The sequence below is a fragment of the Epinephelus lanceolatus genome, chromosome 2, assembly GCF_041903045.1.
Source record: "Epinephelus lanceolatus isolate andai-2023 chromosome 2, ASM4190304v1, whole genome shotgun sequence".
NCBI lineage: Eukaryota > Metazoa > Chordata > Actinopteri > Perciformes > Serranidae > Epinephelus > Epinephelus lanceolatus.
This window is the reverse complement of record NC_135735.1, coordinates 43341837-43357713: the sequence shown is the minus strand read 5'-3', so window position 1 is coordinate 43357713 and position 15877 is coordinate 43341837. Positions and strand designations below refer to the sequence as shown.

The 15877-nt window shown below is 38.3% G+C and overlaps 1 protein-coding gene across 1 annotated transcript in view; it reads right to left on the bottom strand.

The window, feature by feature from the left end:
- Window positions 1-15877, bottom strand: part of LOC117250859 (neural-cadherin) — a 460454-nt gene that overhangs the window by 238765 nt on the left and 205812 nt on the right. The window contains exons 9-13 of the mRNA XM_033616852.2: window positions 12337-12505; window positions 10621-10791; window positions 8939-9111; window positions 7216-7383; window positions 1736-1985 (exon numbers count right to left, since the gene is read on the bottom strand). Coding sequence (XP_033472743.2) covers window positions 1736-1985; window positions 7216-7383; window positions 8939-9111; window positions 10621-10791; window positions 12337-12505 — 931 coding nt within the window. The remainder of the gene's footprint in view (window positions 1-1735; window positions 1986-7215; window positions 7384-8938; window positions 9112-10620; window positions 10792-12336; window positions 12506-15877) is intronic.

Sequence of the window (15877 nt, the reverse complement as noted above, 5' to 3'; positions counted from 1 at the left end):
ATCGTAAGACAGAAGTGGTCTTATTTGGCCCCTCCAACTCCATCTGGGGTATAGCAAACCACCTTGGGCCCCTTGCGCCTAACCCCCATGCCCAAGCCAGGAATCTTAGTGTTATTTTGTTTTCCAAATTTTAAAGCTGAATCAAAGATGACATCGTCGTAAAAGGTTGCTTTTTCCACTTTAGAAATATTGCCAAACTCTAACCGATCCTCTCGTTTAATGACCTGAAGATAGTGATGGATGCCCTGATTTCCTCTGATTTGGATTACTGTAATGCTCTGTATGTGGGAATAAGCCAGTCATCCTTATCTTGCTTGCAGTTGGCACAGAAAGCTGCTGCTAGAAAACAGACCACATCACACCTGTACTGGCATCCCTGCACTGTCACTGTCACCTGTCAAGTTTCGGTCTGAGTTTAAGGTCCTGCTGTTTGTTTTCAAAGCCTTACATTGCCTGGCACCCAATTACATCTCTGAGCTTCTCTGCCCTCTTTCCAACACAAGACCTCTCAGATCTTCAGACCCATTACTCTTGGCCACATTTGAGACCAAGGTGGAAGGGCGATCATGCCTTTGCAGTAGCCGCCCCAAAGCTTTCGAATAGTTTACCCTTTTCCAATAAGAGTTCCCCCTCTGTAAACACATGAAAATCTAAACTGAAGACCCACATGTTTTTAAGACCTTTGATTGTCCTTAAGGTTTCTCTTTTATCTTTCATATTTTATTTTCAGAACTTAGTATTCTGTGCTTTATTTTCTTTTTCATTCATTTATTTGGGCATGTTTTTGGGATTGTTGTGTTATCTCTCTTACATTTTGCTGTTAACATGTTATGTTATTTTACTTGTTTTATTGTACAGCACTTTGGTCAACTCTGGTTGTTTTTAAACATGCTTTATAAATACATTTGATTTTATTTCATCTGATCACTTGGGTCCAGAGGCCATTCAGTTTTTGAATAAGCTTGGTGCCCGATGCAGCACTGGACTGTTTTTGTTATTTATGTTCTAAAAAGTCCATTAAGCCCATCTTGCGAATTAATTAATAAAATTGTTTTGATTCTTCCATTAGCTTATAGCTCAGCCGTCAAAAAATTAATCGTCAAACACTCAATTTGTCCTCTGTTCCTGCAACCTTAAATAGTCACACTGCTGGTCAGTGTGCTGCAGTGACTTTTACTACACAAAACCTTTTACTATACACAACTGGATAGAACGGAAACAATCAGGCATTTTTGAGAAATACTTTTTGATGCAAATAACCAATATTTATCTGTCACAACAACATATTTATTCCACCTTAAAGCTTTTTGTTTCTTCTCAATACTTTGTGTTCACCCACAATACATTGTGTGCATCTTTGTATGATTTTTGTGTCTGTCCTCTTCCTTTTGCCTCAACTCATTCATTTACTTTCTTTTTTTAAATATGTTCAAAATAAAGAATCAATCAATCAGTCAATCAATAGAAAAGAGTGTTCTTTTGCTTCAGAACTGATCCTTAATGTGAGATGTTTAATTTTGCATTTATTCTTTAAATAGTGATCGAACTTTCACAAGGAATAATGTCTTCCCTGTTGTCATGCAAAGGCACTTAGTGCTACAAAAATACATCATGTGAAACATGATTCACATGGAATGCCAAACTATTACATAGGAACACAATGGTTTTAGGAGGCAATGTGACATATGCTGGAAAACAAATTCAAATAAAGTAAAATCAATTAAAAAGTGCTAACCTGTGACATTGACATAGACTGTGGTGAAGGCCGCCAGTGGTACAGCAGCAACATTCTGAGCTCGAACCCGCAGCATGAAGTTCCTGGTTGTCTCATAGTCCAGGGGCTCTGCCACAAGGATGGAGGCTGACCCATCTTCCCGGTTGGGGGTTAAGTAGAAGCGAACAGGCATGTTGGTCTCTGGGACCATCCCGTCTTCCAAGTTGTAAGTTACCCTGGGATCTCCAAGAGGGGAGGTAGCTTTGATTGTCTGTTTGGAACCAAGAAGAGGATTCCAGGTAAAATTTAAATATTATAAGATATCTCACTAATTTTAGCCTGAATACCACAGTTAGACTTTCAGTAATGGTCTACAGCCAGTACTGGTTCAATGAAAGCCATGTCAGTTTTTGCAGATGGCATGATGTAACATACCACTACAAATGGCAGCTACACTGACATCCTGGGAGTTGTTCTATTAGTCTGTCAGCAACAAATAGTCACACATAGTTGTATGTCCATGCTAACATATGGGTATACACTTGGTCATATCACATATTAGCAATTATGCAATTACTTTTTTTTTAACTTTTGGAATAAATTTAAATGAATTAAGTCACCCATGACCACTTTCTTGTGAAAGTGAGAGATGACTAACAGAATCTAAAAAACTGACAATAATTTGCATTTGACCGAAATACTGCATGTTTCCAATTATCAATTTCAAGAGCTGGAAAAAATGCTGAATGCCAGCAAGAAGCCTAAGGACACGAACAGAAATGAGGACAGCTGCCACTGTGCTTCAATGGATGTGTGCATTCTAAACAGTGAAACATGATCTGCCTGATGAAAAAAAGTGTTTTATAGCCCATGATAATGAACACTAAAATATTAAGGCAGTAAGTCTCAAACTGTTAGACTAGACAACAACCCACTGATATCCTGTGGGATCAAAGGGAAATACACTCTGCTCTTCATTCTGCATTCTCCATAAACTAATTAAGGAGAGGCCATTCACAGCTGATGCCATATACACCCCAATTAAAATCAAAAATGCCATCTTGGACATGATGCGGCTTGCCTAAGGGTGACCTAGCTGAATCCATTCAACCTGCAAAGCATAGCAGTTACAATAATGAGACATCCTATCAGGCATGCAGAATTGGCAAACATGCCTGACTACTGTATGTGCTGATTTAGGCTATAAAAACCTCAAATTTCCATGGTAGAGCTATTACAGCCTGCTGAGAGTCATTGCATCTTTGCATAACAGCCAAATCAACACTGAACTACCATCTCGATTAATACACTGTACTACAGGGACCACATTCTCCCTTTCCCCTTGCTCTATCAGCGCATCTCACAAACACATTCACATGTTCATGCACACGCATTCTCATGTAAAGTACTCTCCTCTGTCTTTTCATTTCCATCTCTTGGTTTAAAATATTCATCAGCAACTTTAATGGACTTAATTGCTTTCAAGAGATCCTTAGAAAATACTGTTGATTAGATGAAAACGTTTTAGTGGCGTGAAAAGGCAATGCCTGTGAATAATCAAATGACTTGACACTTAAGGATCCATCGTAATTAGGGCTTCTTGATTATGGCAAAAACCATAATCGTGATTATTTTGGTCAATATTGAGATCACGATTATTTAACATGATTACTCATTGACTTTGGAAACATCATGCATTTATTAAACTTTAAACAAAAATGTGTCTTTTCAACAGCAGATTTTATTTGACCTAAAATATAATCTTACTGTACGTGAGTGGCCATAAGTCTTACTGTAACAGTTAAGGCACTTAAATATTTGCACATTGTCTATAAGAAAAAATAAAAAACAAAAACAAATAACACAAATGTCAGTAATGTAATGTAGTCTACTGTAAATCTCCATCGCTTGACTCTGACGTGTTGATAATTCCTGAACTGCAGCTTGTGATCATTTATACAGAGCAGACACAAAGGACTGACTTAAACGCACATCTGAAGGCACACTGTAGTGGGCTCAAGCACTTGACTAAATGCTTTAATACTTTAATATTCTCTACGATGTACAGTTTGTGCAAGTGTGGCAGGATATTAGCAGCAAGTAACAAGCTGTAGCATTAGCTATTACTTTGGCACAGCCGAATCTGCAGAAGGGGGCTGTCTGAACGCTGTAGGGAGAAGGACTCGCCTTCTAATCTGTTTTTGCCTTGTTCCACTAATCGACAAATCCGGGTGATGGTGATATGAATAAAATGTTAGCATAATGAAAGCTCAACAGTGGCTGCAGGTTGTTTTTTTTTTTTTTTTTAAATAAAGTCACTTGAGGGTCTGAAAAGTAAAGAGGTATGCTGGATTTCTAACACAAAACAAGAGCATCATTGTGTAACAGAATGTGACACGATAATTATTAGGGGTTCAAGCCTGGAGGGCTGAGACCCTATTGTTTTTGTCCTGTTTTATCATTATTATTATTACTATTATTATTATTATTCAGATTCAGATGGTACATTGTGGAGACATGAAATTTTCACCAATGATTAGAAGTTGCGTGCAAATGGTGCTCAAGAAATATAACACTAATAGGCCAGACTATAATGAAGGTTCAATGAAATTTTGTTTTGAAAGGCCACCATCCCCACACTGTCTGTGAGATTGACTTGATACTGGACACACGTGTTCAAGTGAATCATTTGTATGTAAGCCTAAAGATCCTTAAGGCCCGCCCACTAGATTTTCCACCATATTGAATTTTTTTTTAAAAACACTTTTTTGACATCTCCTCCTATGGCGTAGGTCCGATTTGTACCAATCTTTTTGTGAATCAACATGGGACAAAGTTCTTTTTAAGTTAAGAGCTTTTGGATATTTCATTGCGTTTTGATGCTATTGACCAATGAACATTAGAGGAGGCGTGGCTCAGCACATTAATGGCTTTTACTCCTTAACCGCCGAGCCAATCATCACAAAACTTGTAGGAAATGTTGTCATATATATCAGAATCAATTGTATGAAACTTGGTTTGCATCATCTAAGGTAATGTTTCAGTTGATGCACAACATTTGAAAATTATTGCTTGTCGTGGCTTATTATATTAAATCTAAATTTCAAGACATTTCACATTTCATACTTCAAAAATCATTATAAATCAATATTTGACAATAAACCCAAAATCAGTAACCTGGAAATCCAGATGCCCTGCCCCCAGCAAATTCAAATTTGCTCTGCACGGGGATCTGGCCCCGACAAGCAGAACCCGTTGAATCGTAATCGGACCAATCAGATCAGTCTATCTGACAGAAGCGGGCTCTAGGCGGGTGTAACATGATGACACAGTGCTGCACCACAAGAGTCTAAAAGTAAACAGCCAAGATGGCAGCTGCCGAAGGACCGCGTCCATTCAATTTAGCTTTTGGAAGAAACGCTAAGCCAACTACACTTATCTTTTTTTCCTTGAGAAAGCAAAAAACGTCCTTCCTGGAAGGACAGGATACAGCAAAAGCATAATATATCAGCTAGCCCCACTGGTCGGCAAACCAATGGGGCTAACTGCAATGAATATGTCACCTTGTTTTTTGCTCTGATTGGCTATCATGCTATCCAATTGCATGAGGCGGCATTTAATATGCCTCAGTTAGTGCTGCCCCTTGGGTAGGAAGGGTGTAACGGTGAGGGCCAGACTCAGAATCTTTCTAGATTTGAGTCTGGATTTCCAGGCTATGAAATCAGCAGAATGACGTGAGACTTTTTTCAGCATTTTATCAGGAAGGCTTTAACTGTTATTGATATTTAATGGCTTTTTGAAGATACTGACCAATGGACTTTTTTTTTTAGCGTGGCTCAGCAAATGACTCCACAACGTTTGGGCCAATCATCACAAAACTTGTGGGTTATGTTGAATAATAATAATGATGAACTTTGTGTGTTAAATTATTTTAAAATCGGTCAATAGGGGGCGCAACAAGTTCCAAACAAGTGCAATGGCCTCTCACAAAATTTGGCCATAATCAATTAGAGTTTGTTCAAATATCAACAAACTTGGTGGACTTTTTAAATTAAGCCATTAAAGCATGTCCCCAAAATGTTTTTGCAGTTGACCAATAGGAAGCGGCAGTGCTTCCAAAGTAGAGTGTGGCCCTAATCCTACCCAGCTTTCAACTACCATGCTGGCTTGAACCCTGGAATTGCCCCTTGCAGCTATATTTTTTATTTTGTTTTCATAATCATTGGAAACCAAAACCATAACTGAAAATATAATTCAATTCATCGCCCAGCCCCAATCACAACTGCACCAATAATTAAGTCTTATCAGTGGAATTAAGATTTTTTTTAAATGTTTGCATTTTTCTACAGCGGTGGTTCGTAAACCTGGAGCTCTGCTGCCATACCACACATGTTACACAGTTACACTCTCTTACTGCTCACAAGTGACTAAGATTGACTGAACGCTTGATATTTATAATGAAATGTACTTTACCATTCAAAGACTGTTACTTGACAACATCACCGAAATGTTTACAGGAAGCATAAAATGTGTGTGTGTGTGTGTGCATAAAAGCATTTTCATTGAGAGTGCTGCCTACAGTGTGCGTATTTCAGTAGTAGTGGTATTTGTGAGTGCCTGTCTGTGTCTGGATGTGTTTTTGTATGCGAGTGCTTTCTTCTTGTTTCTTGTGCCTATTTATATTTCAGCACGAATGTGCACACACATACTGTATGGATGCCTAAAATGTATCTACTGCACATTTTCTTCTTTTATTGAATTTGGAACAACATATTTCTGCACTGTATCTGCTCTATACTTTTATTTCTGTTTGATTAGTATAACTTTGTCTTTTTGTTTTGTAATTTTGTTTTGTTTTGCTCATCTAATTTTATTCTATTTTATATTTATCTTATTTTTTATTCTGTTTTAAGTTTGGCTTTGATGCTTTAATGCTTCAAATTGTTTGGTTATTTTTTTATTTTTTAACCTTTATTTATTCACTGTTTTGGGGGGAATTCATAATTATCAACAATTTGTACTTACTATGTATTCTTACGCTACTTATTCTTATACAGATCTGATACATTACACAAACTTATCAATAGACTGATTCCTGCCGTTTACCCATCTATATTTTTATGATCCATACTGTTAACCTGGTTTTGGCATTGAATATATTCTGGTTTTGCACTTTGTTTACATCTCTTTGTTATCATGGACTTTTCCTAATGCCACTCTTCATATTTGCACTCTTCCCACTTTGTATTCCAACTGCTGCACAACATTTTCCCTCAGGATGAATACAGTTTTATCTTTTTTTATTGAACTTGCGACTGCTTCTCTACCCTTGAGGCCACCACCACCCACTTGTTTGTAAGATGCTATATAATTGCAAATGCCTTGTCCACTTTAATGTATTAAAAATGTACGAATATCTAATATGCGTTTGGAAGCAGATGCAAAACTCATATGTGTGCATTTCTATGTGTGCAAACTACCACCCCCATGCCCCAATGTACCACAATGGGTGTGTCTCGGACAGTGTTTTCAGGGATGACCACGCTGTAACTGTCTTTGTCCCACTGTGGAGGCTGGTTCTTCACATTGGTGATGGTAACGGACAGCTCCACTGAACTGCTCCTGTTCCCTCCGTCCGTAGCCACAATTTCCCTGGTGATGTACGTCCTCTGTGGCAAAAAGTCACAGATGAAAAGAAGAGGAGAGAAGATCATTCGATGGTGTGTTCTTATGGTGCAGATTAGTGTGACACAGTGATAATTATAGCTTGCTTTAAGACTGATAAACACTATGTGACACTAGATCACACAGATTTTAACAGGCAATCCATTTTCGACACTTCTGTGCAGGGACAAACTGACTGTGGTCTGCATTCGGGTAAAAACAAACATACTTTAAGATAATTGTATTGACTGGAGTTGTATTGATTGGCTCACTGCAGAGCAATAGAGTTTTGTAACCCTTGCAAGAGCAATTAGCTTTAGCCACTACAATCAGGGGAAATTATGCGTTTTAGTAACTAAAGAGAAGAACTTAACCAAGAGACTGTACACCCACTGTGGGTTAATTGGCATATATTGGACAACAAAAACAAACTGTGATGATACAAGTTCACTTTTTATCAATTTTGTTCATGGCCTTCTACTTTGTGCACCATGTGATGAACACATTCCGTCCTTTTAAAGGTGTTTCAAATTCATGAGTGAAAGAATTATTTTTCAGAGCCAGTTTTTCACATGCCCTGAAATCCATTTCCAAGATTTTTTGTAGTTATGCAGTTTTAAAATTCAATCTTTGCTCCTAGCAATTAACACAACTGAGATTGTCACATTGGCAAACACTGAAAAAAACATGTAGGCAGTGTCTGTTTTTGTATATACTTTATGCAGTTGTACTCATTAGTGGGAAAGTTTTGTATCTTCAAACATGGATATGTTTCAGTGAACCATTCTCTCAGGCAAAAATACTGGCATGGTGCCATGTGTTGGTGTTAGATGCAAGGTGCTGAGGATACAGACATTCATTCCTCTTGGCACTGGGAGATGATGAGTTGTTGCTTTTTGGGGCTTAATCATTGTGGCACTCATCTGAGACACAGACTTGTTTTGCGCACAATACGTGGCAATTTCCTCTATTGCTTGTTCATGTTCCCACCAAGATTGTTTTTCTTGCTGGTAGTGAAGCAAGGGGTTAGAGGCAGTGAGATGAAGAAAAAATATCAGCAATGTTATTTCTCCTGATGCCAAAGAAAAGGCAGTGAGGACATTATCACATATTCAGGCTGCCAATCTGCCACTGGCCACTGGACTTCTGCCCCCTCACTGTCAGCAACAAAGTGCTTGAATGCAAATAAGCTTCTGGCCATAGGAGCAGTGGCATGTTGTTTTAGATGCAAGCTGAAGTTTACTGCTAGAATCTCATGAGTTCTTGAGTGAAATTAGGAAATTCTTAATTTCCTTGAAGTGCCTTTGTGCCATTCAGAGTGGTCCCATAAGCGTGGTTAGCCCTAAAGGTATCCAATCATCTTTGTAAAAAAAAAAAAAAACACAAAAAGATGAAGTATTGCAAAGCTTACTCTTACGAGATATATGAGATATACTGGAAACACGAAAGAAGTGCTTGTATATATGTAAAAAACTGTATGATGTACAGTTTTTAAATAGCAATCTCAAACTGTCCCAAAAGTGGTTTGGTATCATCTGTTTGTATACAGTATGTGGGTACCTGAGAAATGGGCTGGTTGACATACACCCAGCCTGTAAGGGGGTTGACCCTGAGGTACTCTGGCTGTTCACTGGACATAGAGTACGTGATAGCTGCATTGGTGCCAAAGTCATCGTCATGAGCTGCCACCCGCAAGAAACTAGTTCCAATCATTGTGTCCTCACGAAGAAAGTCTATTGGAGAAAAAGAAACAGTGTTCTTTATGCCTCAGTGGTTCTGTGAGGCCTAAATCTATAGTCTTTTATATAGTTTTCATCAGCAACTTCAGGAAACAAAGCAAAGGAAAAAAAATCTTTTTGACTTTGACAACAAGTATCACATTTAGGGGGGAAAAAGCTGCAAATAAATTAAACACAAGCTATTTAAAGGTATAATACTATGCAGGATTTTCATAAAAAAAAACAAACAATGTTTAGACTCACACAAAAGTAATCCTTCTCAATCATCACTTCTATCTGCAGAGACCTTGCCTGAATTTTCTTATCATATTCCTGCTTTGCTGTGGAACTTTATCAGGTGTGGAGACTCCACACAGTAACAGCACACAGATGAGGTCGGGACTTTATAAAAAGGTAGCGATCAGGTAGTAGCAGCAAGTCTTTCAAAAGGAAGCTTCAAAAATTGCAGACAGAAAAAAATCCCACAAATATAGCAAGGTGAAATGCCAAGCGACAAAGCTCATTCCAATTTGAAAGTGAATTGGCGTTGGCTTTCACTTTCATTTGCGAGCACTGAAGGAGAAGAGGTAGATAAAGAGTGTCTTAGAGGACAGGTAGGTGCCGGCGGTTAGCTTACTTAGCCACAGTTTTGGCTTTTCCATTACAACAAAACAACATTCCTACAGTAGAACAGTAGCTTACAGTGTATGTATTAGTAGTGTAGTGTTGTGTTTACAAACATTAGCCCACAATTTCTGCATAGTACACCTTTAAAGGTTCTGTATGCATCATTCAGAGCATTGATATAGCGGCAAACCACTAATTGCTATGTAAAGATACAGTAATGGCTTTCTGAGCTTAGACTGAAGTCACACTACCTCTGTGTGTGATGTAATCTAAGCTTTTCTCACTCTGCATGAGTGTATCCAACTGGCTAACCCATAGCCCCTGCTCTGCATTATGCTTACAGAGCACCTACAGCTGATATTGGAATGGCATCGTTGAAGCTTAGTGCCCACCCTTCCGTTCTGCCCTGGTTAACACTGTTAGCTCTAACAGCACTGTTAAGAACCCTGTCCACACAACTCATACACTCTGAATTTTGCAAAAGGCCCCTTTAAGAAATGCATTGATCAATTTGTCAACAAATATGCAGCATAAAAAAGCAATACAAATACAGAAACAACATGAAAATAAAGCAACACTTAAAATTATGCAGACCAAAAAAGAACTTAAGTTATATCACAGCAAACATGTCCAGGAGACATTAAAGCTGGGAAAGACGGATGCAGAAGATATTAGTAAACAGCTTACATTAGACACAATATCTCCTGTAATATGGAACCATGCTATCATATTGTTAGCTCATTTTCATATCCATCAGTTTTTATTAAAAAGAGAACATATTTTTGCATATGCTTGTTTTTTTGTCCATTTGCTTGTGTTTTCTTACAGCTAGTTTCAGTGGGTTGAGCTCTCTCAGTCACCGTAGCTCAGACTTCAAATATACTAATATCTACTCACACTCATATCGGATGTTCTCAAACTTGGGACTGTTGTCATTCTGGTCCAGGATGAGGATGTTGAGCTGACAAATGCCAATCAGTGGGTCAGCTGCCTGGTCAGTGGCTGTCACTGTCACTGCATACTCCCGCTGGCGTTCACGATCAAATTTCCTGGCTGTCACAATTACTCCTGAGGACACAGAGATAACGAGGTTGATCAGACAGCTAAATCATACCAAATAGTGCTTGGTCTCATGTCCCCAGAGGGTTTGCAATTTAACACTAAAATGATTTCCTCTGTTTGCCTTGAAGCTAAACTTTAAAGACAGTAGAGCAGATGAGGAGCAGAATAGAAAGCGAAGGAGAGTTTTTCAAATGTAGTTATCATCAAATCCAAAGAGAATTATCATTTATTTTAGAATTGATTTAGACACTTAACATTTCCTGCTCCATAAAAATACAGTTGCTTCTGAGGTGAAAGGTATGTTTGACACTCATTAGTCTCTATTCTTTGACATGACAGAGTAACTTTACTTCATGTAAACATGCAAGCACAACATGGTAACCTGCCTCGTGTACAGGCTCTCTGCAGTTTGGGGCCCTTGCATTGTTGTTACCAATATATTTTCCTGGTTACCAAATCAAAGACATTCTTACACATTAAAGAGGTTTTAAACTAAACTTTAAAAGACATCTTACAGTATTGTATGAATTCCTGTTAGCATTTAATAGTTAAGTGTGTTGAGGTAGGGTAAGGAAAAACAGTATACTATTAGGACTAGCACACAGTACATACTGTACATGTATGCAGTAGAGATTTGGGACATAGCCTTTGTTTTAGATGTCCTGATTTATGACTTTAATTAAAACTGAAACACTAAAAGTTTTTTCATGGCCTTTGTAAAAATTGCAGTAGACATGATTTGTTCAGAAAGGGACAACAGTGAATTTGATACCGCTTACGCAATAGGCGGATTAACTGATTTTTTTCTACTTGTGTAAAACTTTAACAAAATCACTTGCCAAACTAAGTGAGTATGTATTTGCATCTTATAAAGCTATTGACTTTTTATTTATATGAAGAACAAACAGATTGACTTGATTCCCAATGCTAAGAATGTTAAGAAAGAAAAAAAAATGTTGTTAAAGTTTCAGCCCTGTATTTGCAGAGGTCTACGTTAACTTTTTCATTCTATCAATATTGTTCGATTAACACATACTAAGCAGCACATTTCTTGAAGACAAGAAAAAAGAAAAACAGGCTTTCATGTTGCTAAGGCTGATGGATTATTATTTTTATTACTTTTTATTTTTTGCACCCACAAAATTTGAAATGTGACAACACAAGAGTTAGGCTGAAGTAGACTTTGAAGACAGTTAAAGTGGAAAACAAAATTGTAGTTTCTGGTTCATCAAATGTGATGACAAACAGTATTTACTATACATCTGCTGCAGCCACTGGACTTTGAGTTATGAACCTTTATTTTAGCGGCAAAATGTCAATTATTGTAAATTCATTCTGTCTGCTATCAAAATGATGCACAACTTCTTAGCATTAAATTGTAAACAAAAATTCATAGACATCCCACATGCCTCATTGCACTGTGGCGAGCATTACAGAAAGGCTAAAAAAAAATAAGCCTGCACAGGAATCCCCACAGAAATAAAAATGTGTGTACTCTTCTGTATTTGTATGATCGTGCATGATAAATGAGTACATGTGTGGTTTCAGTACCGGTGTCTGGGTGTATACTGAATGCGGGCACAGTGGAGTCTTTGTGCATGAAGCCGTATGTGACCCTGCCATTGGAGCCCTCGTCAGCATCCACAGCGTGAACTTGCAGAACAAATGTCCCCGCTGGCTGGTTCTCCAGGACTGACGTGCTCTCTCGATACTGCTGACACTGAGGCGAATGAGACAGTGGGCAGAGGTAGGAGGAAGAGAAGATCACAGTGTTGTAAGCATTGAAAAACTTCATCAATATAAAACATCAATACTCCATTCTATCAAAACAAGAGTATGTGGGAGGTGGAATGTTATTTATTTTGAAGGGAGAGATTCAAGGTCATTTACTGGGACAAACAAAAAAACAAATAATGAGTGAATTAAAGAAAGAAAGTAGGAAGCCTGGGTCTTGCACCATTTCTATCCATTTATTTTGTATATTTTCTTGTCCTGTGTAAGGCAGATAGTGGTACTGGGTTCAGGGGTCTTGAAGCCTATCCCAGCACCCACTGGCAAGGTATTGGCAAAGGTGCTCATGAGCTGCTTGGTGCTGTGCTCACTGTGCTTTGGTAAACATAAAATCTGCTGATCTTCTGGCACCTACTTTGTTTAGTGTTGTCCAAAACATGTATTTTTTATTGGAAATGGGGCCCAACACTTCACAGTAAGCCTTCAGCTGTGTACCAAAAAGTAGCTGCTTTAGCTGCAAAAAAAAAGCTAATTTTGAGCGGGATTCTGCAAAAGAAAATGACATGAATTAGGTACATTTCTGTCAGCTATGTGAATCCTTTTCTGGAATACGTCTCAAGACAAATGGAAACACTTTAAAGAATATATTTATTTTGCTATTTAAAGGAGCTGTATGCCACATTCATAGCACATCTATGATTCAGCGATTTTTTTATTCCAATATTTATGCTCTGAATGCTGCACACAGATCCTTTAAAACTTACTGATACTGCGCCATGTTTGTGATTTTACAAAATATTTTAATGCACAATTAACTCCTCATATAACTACGACAGGGATTGTAACTCTGGAAAGGAAAACGAAGCAACCCATTCATTGTAAAAGGCTATGGTTAACAAATGTTTCACATAACTCCTATGTACTATATTTGTACAGTAAGACACATGAGCATATACACAGTAGAGTCTGCACTGCATGCACTGACTGCCTACGTCTCCACTGGGGTCCAGTTATGCTAAAATTGAATTAAAAGGATTATCCACAATTTTAAAATTTCTTTCATTTATGTGAAAAAAAAACTGTGATAGTGCAGGGGTGCGCTTGTGTATCCCTGTGTACTCGCTTACTAAAGATTACCATATGTACTGTTCATAACATAACCACTGAACTGTCACCATGCAACTGTCCTAAGTACTCAAGTCTGACCTTGACCAGCATTTTTACCAATTGCTAGTCATGCTAAAATAGCACCATGTGATCAAGCAGAGTGTAAAATCTGTAAACAAAAATTTTGCAGGGCTCTAACAAATTGGCTCAGACTTACAGGCGTCCATTTCTAAATCTGAACACAGAAACATTAAAACGGTGAGGTGCAGAAGTCAGCAACATCACATCCAAAAGGCTACATGCAACTGATTATAACTGATACATACCAAATCTGATACCAGGATATGCTGGAAAACATATTCTGTATCATTGGCATTGTGTTGTTTTCATCTCAAAAGATAGTGTACTCTTAAGAGCACATTTGTTCTGCTATAATAATGAACCACATAATCTACTGAACATGAAACATTAACAAGATTTTGAATTTTTGATTACCTGCTGTCCTGTTTTTAAAAGAGCATGAAATACTGGTTTTCCAAGATAAAATTGATTCCCAAGTCCAAAATTTAAACCTTAACCTTAAACATTAAGCCTACCCTCCATTTAACGCCAAATTAATTCCCTGAGTCATCACAGAGATTCATTCAGTGCTTTCAGTTCTTGATGAAATTGAAGGTAGCTGCTCCGTGTTTGGGTTCTCAAAGATTTTGTCAATCACTGAACTTGTCAGACACACAGAGAGCTTTATTATCCTCATTTAAACGCTGGCTGGGTTTCACCCACTCTCTCTACCCCCTTTTTCTGTCTCTGGTCTCTCATCCTTCTCCCTCTGTTTCTTCTTTTCTTGTCTCACTTGAGTGTTAATGCTCAACGTGCCACAGACAGTGGAAAGAAATGAATCCCCCAGTACTGCTGGTTGATGTCTTGCTTTGACATCTAATTAAGGACAATGAATCTTTTTTTTTTTTTTTTATCTTCTCATGTTCCTTCATGTCCTGCATCTTCCCATTCTTTCTTTCCCTACAACTCTGTCCTCTATTCTTTTCTTTCATGCAACAATGCTTTACCTTTCTCCACCCCTTCAGCTTTTCTATCTGTGGTTATCAGAAGTTGTTATACTTTTTGCCTCCAGAGTTTCACATTTTGCTTTATGCATTCTCCAGCTTACAGAAGGACTTTGGTGAAGATATGCAGGTTTGTACGCAATACCGGGGCCCCACAAGGTACTGTCCTCTCTCCTTTCCTCTTCACCCTTTACACCACGGACTTCAGCTACCAGACAGAGTCTTGTCATCTTCAGAAGTTTTCTGATGACTCTGCTATAGTTGGATGTATCAGCAAGGGTGAGGAGGCTGAATACAGGGCTGTGGTGAATAACTTTGTCTCATGGTGTGAGCTGAACCACCTGCAGCTCAACACAACAAAGACAAAAGAGCTGGTGGTGGATCTGAGGAGAACGAGGACACCAGTGACCCCAGTTTCCATCCTGGGGCATAACGTGGACATCGTAGAACACTACAAGTATCTGGGTGTGTTCATTGACAATAAACTGGACTGGACTAAGAACACTGAAGTCCTTTACAAGAAGGGACAGAGCCGCCTCTATTTTCTGAGGAGGCTCCGCTCCTTTAACATCTGCCGGACTATGCTGAGGATGTTTTATGAGTCTGTGGTGGCCAGTGCTATTCTGTTTGCTGTGGTGTGCCGGGGCAGCAGACTGAGAGTAGCCGATGCCAGCAGACTCAACAAGCAGATCAGAAAGGCCAGTGATGTTGTGGGGGTGGAGCTGGACCCTTTGACAGCAGTGTCGGACAGGAGGATGCTGTCGAAGGTGCGGGCAATACTTCAGCATGGCTCTCACCCTCTTCACAACACTCTGGTCGAACAGAGGAGCACCTTCAGCCAGAGACTGATTGCTCCTAAATGCACCACTGAGCGCCACAGGAAGTCATTCTTACCTGTGGCCATTAAACTGTACAACTCCTCCCTCTGATGATCGGACTCATTTGGCTATTTATAAAACAAAACACACAATATAATTACTCATTCTTATTTCATTTATAACACTACAACCATTTCATTGTATATTGTATATATTTCAGATTGTCTACTTTACTATTTTATTATTTATTTTATTTTATTGTCTACTTTAATATTTTATTTTATTTTATTTTATTTTAATGTCTACTTTAATATTTTATTTTATTTTATTTTAATGTCTACTTTAATATTTTATTTATTTCATTGTCTATTT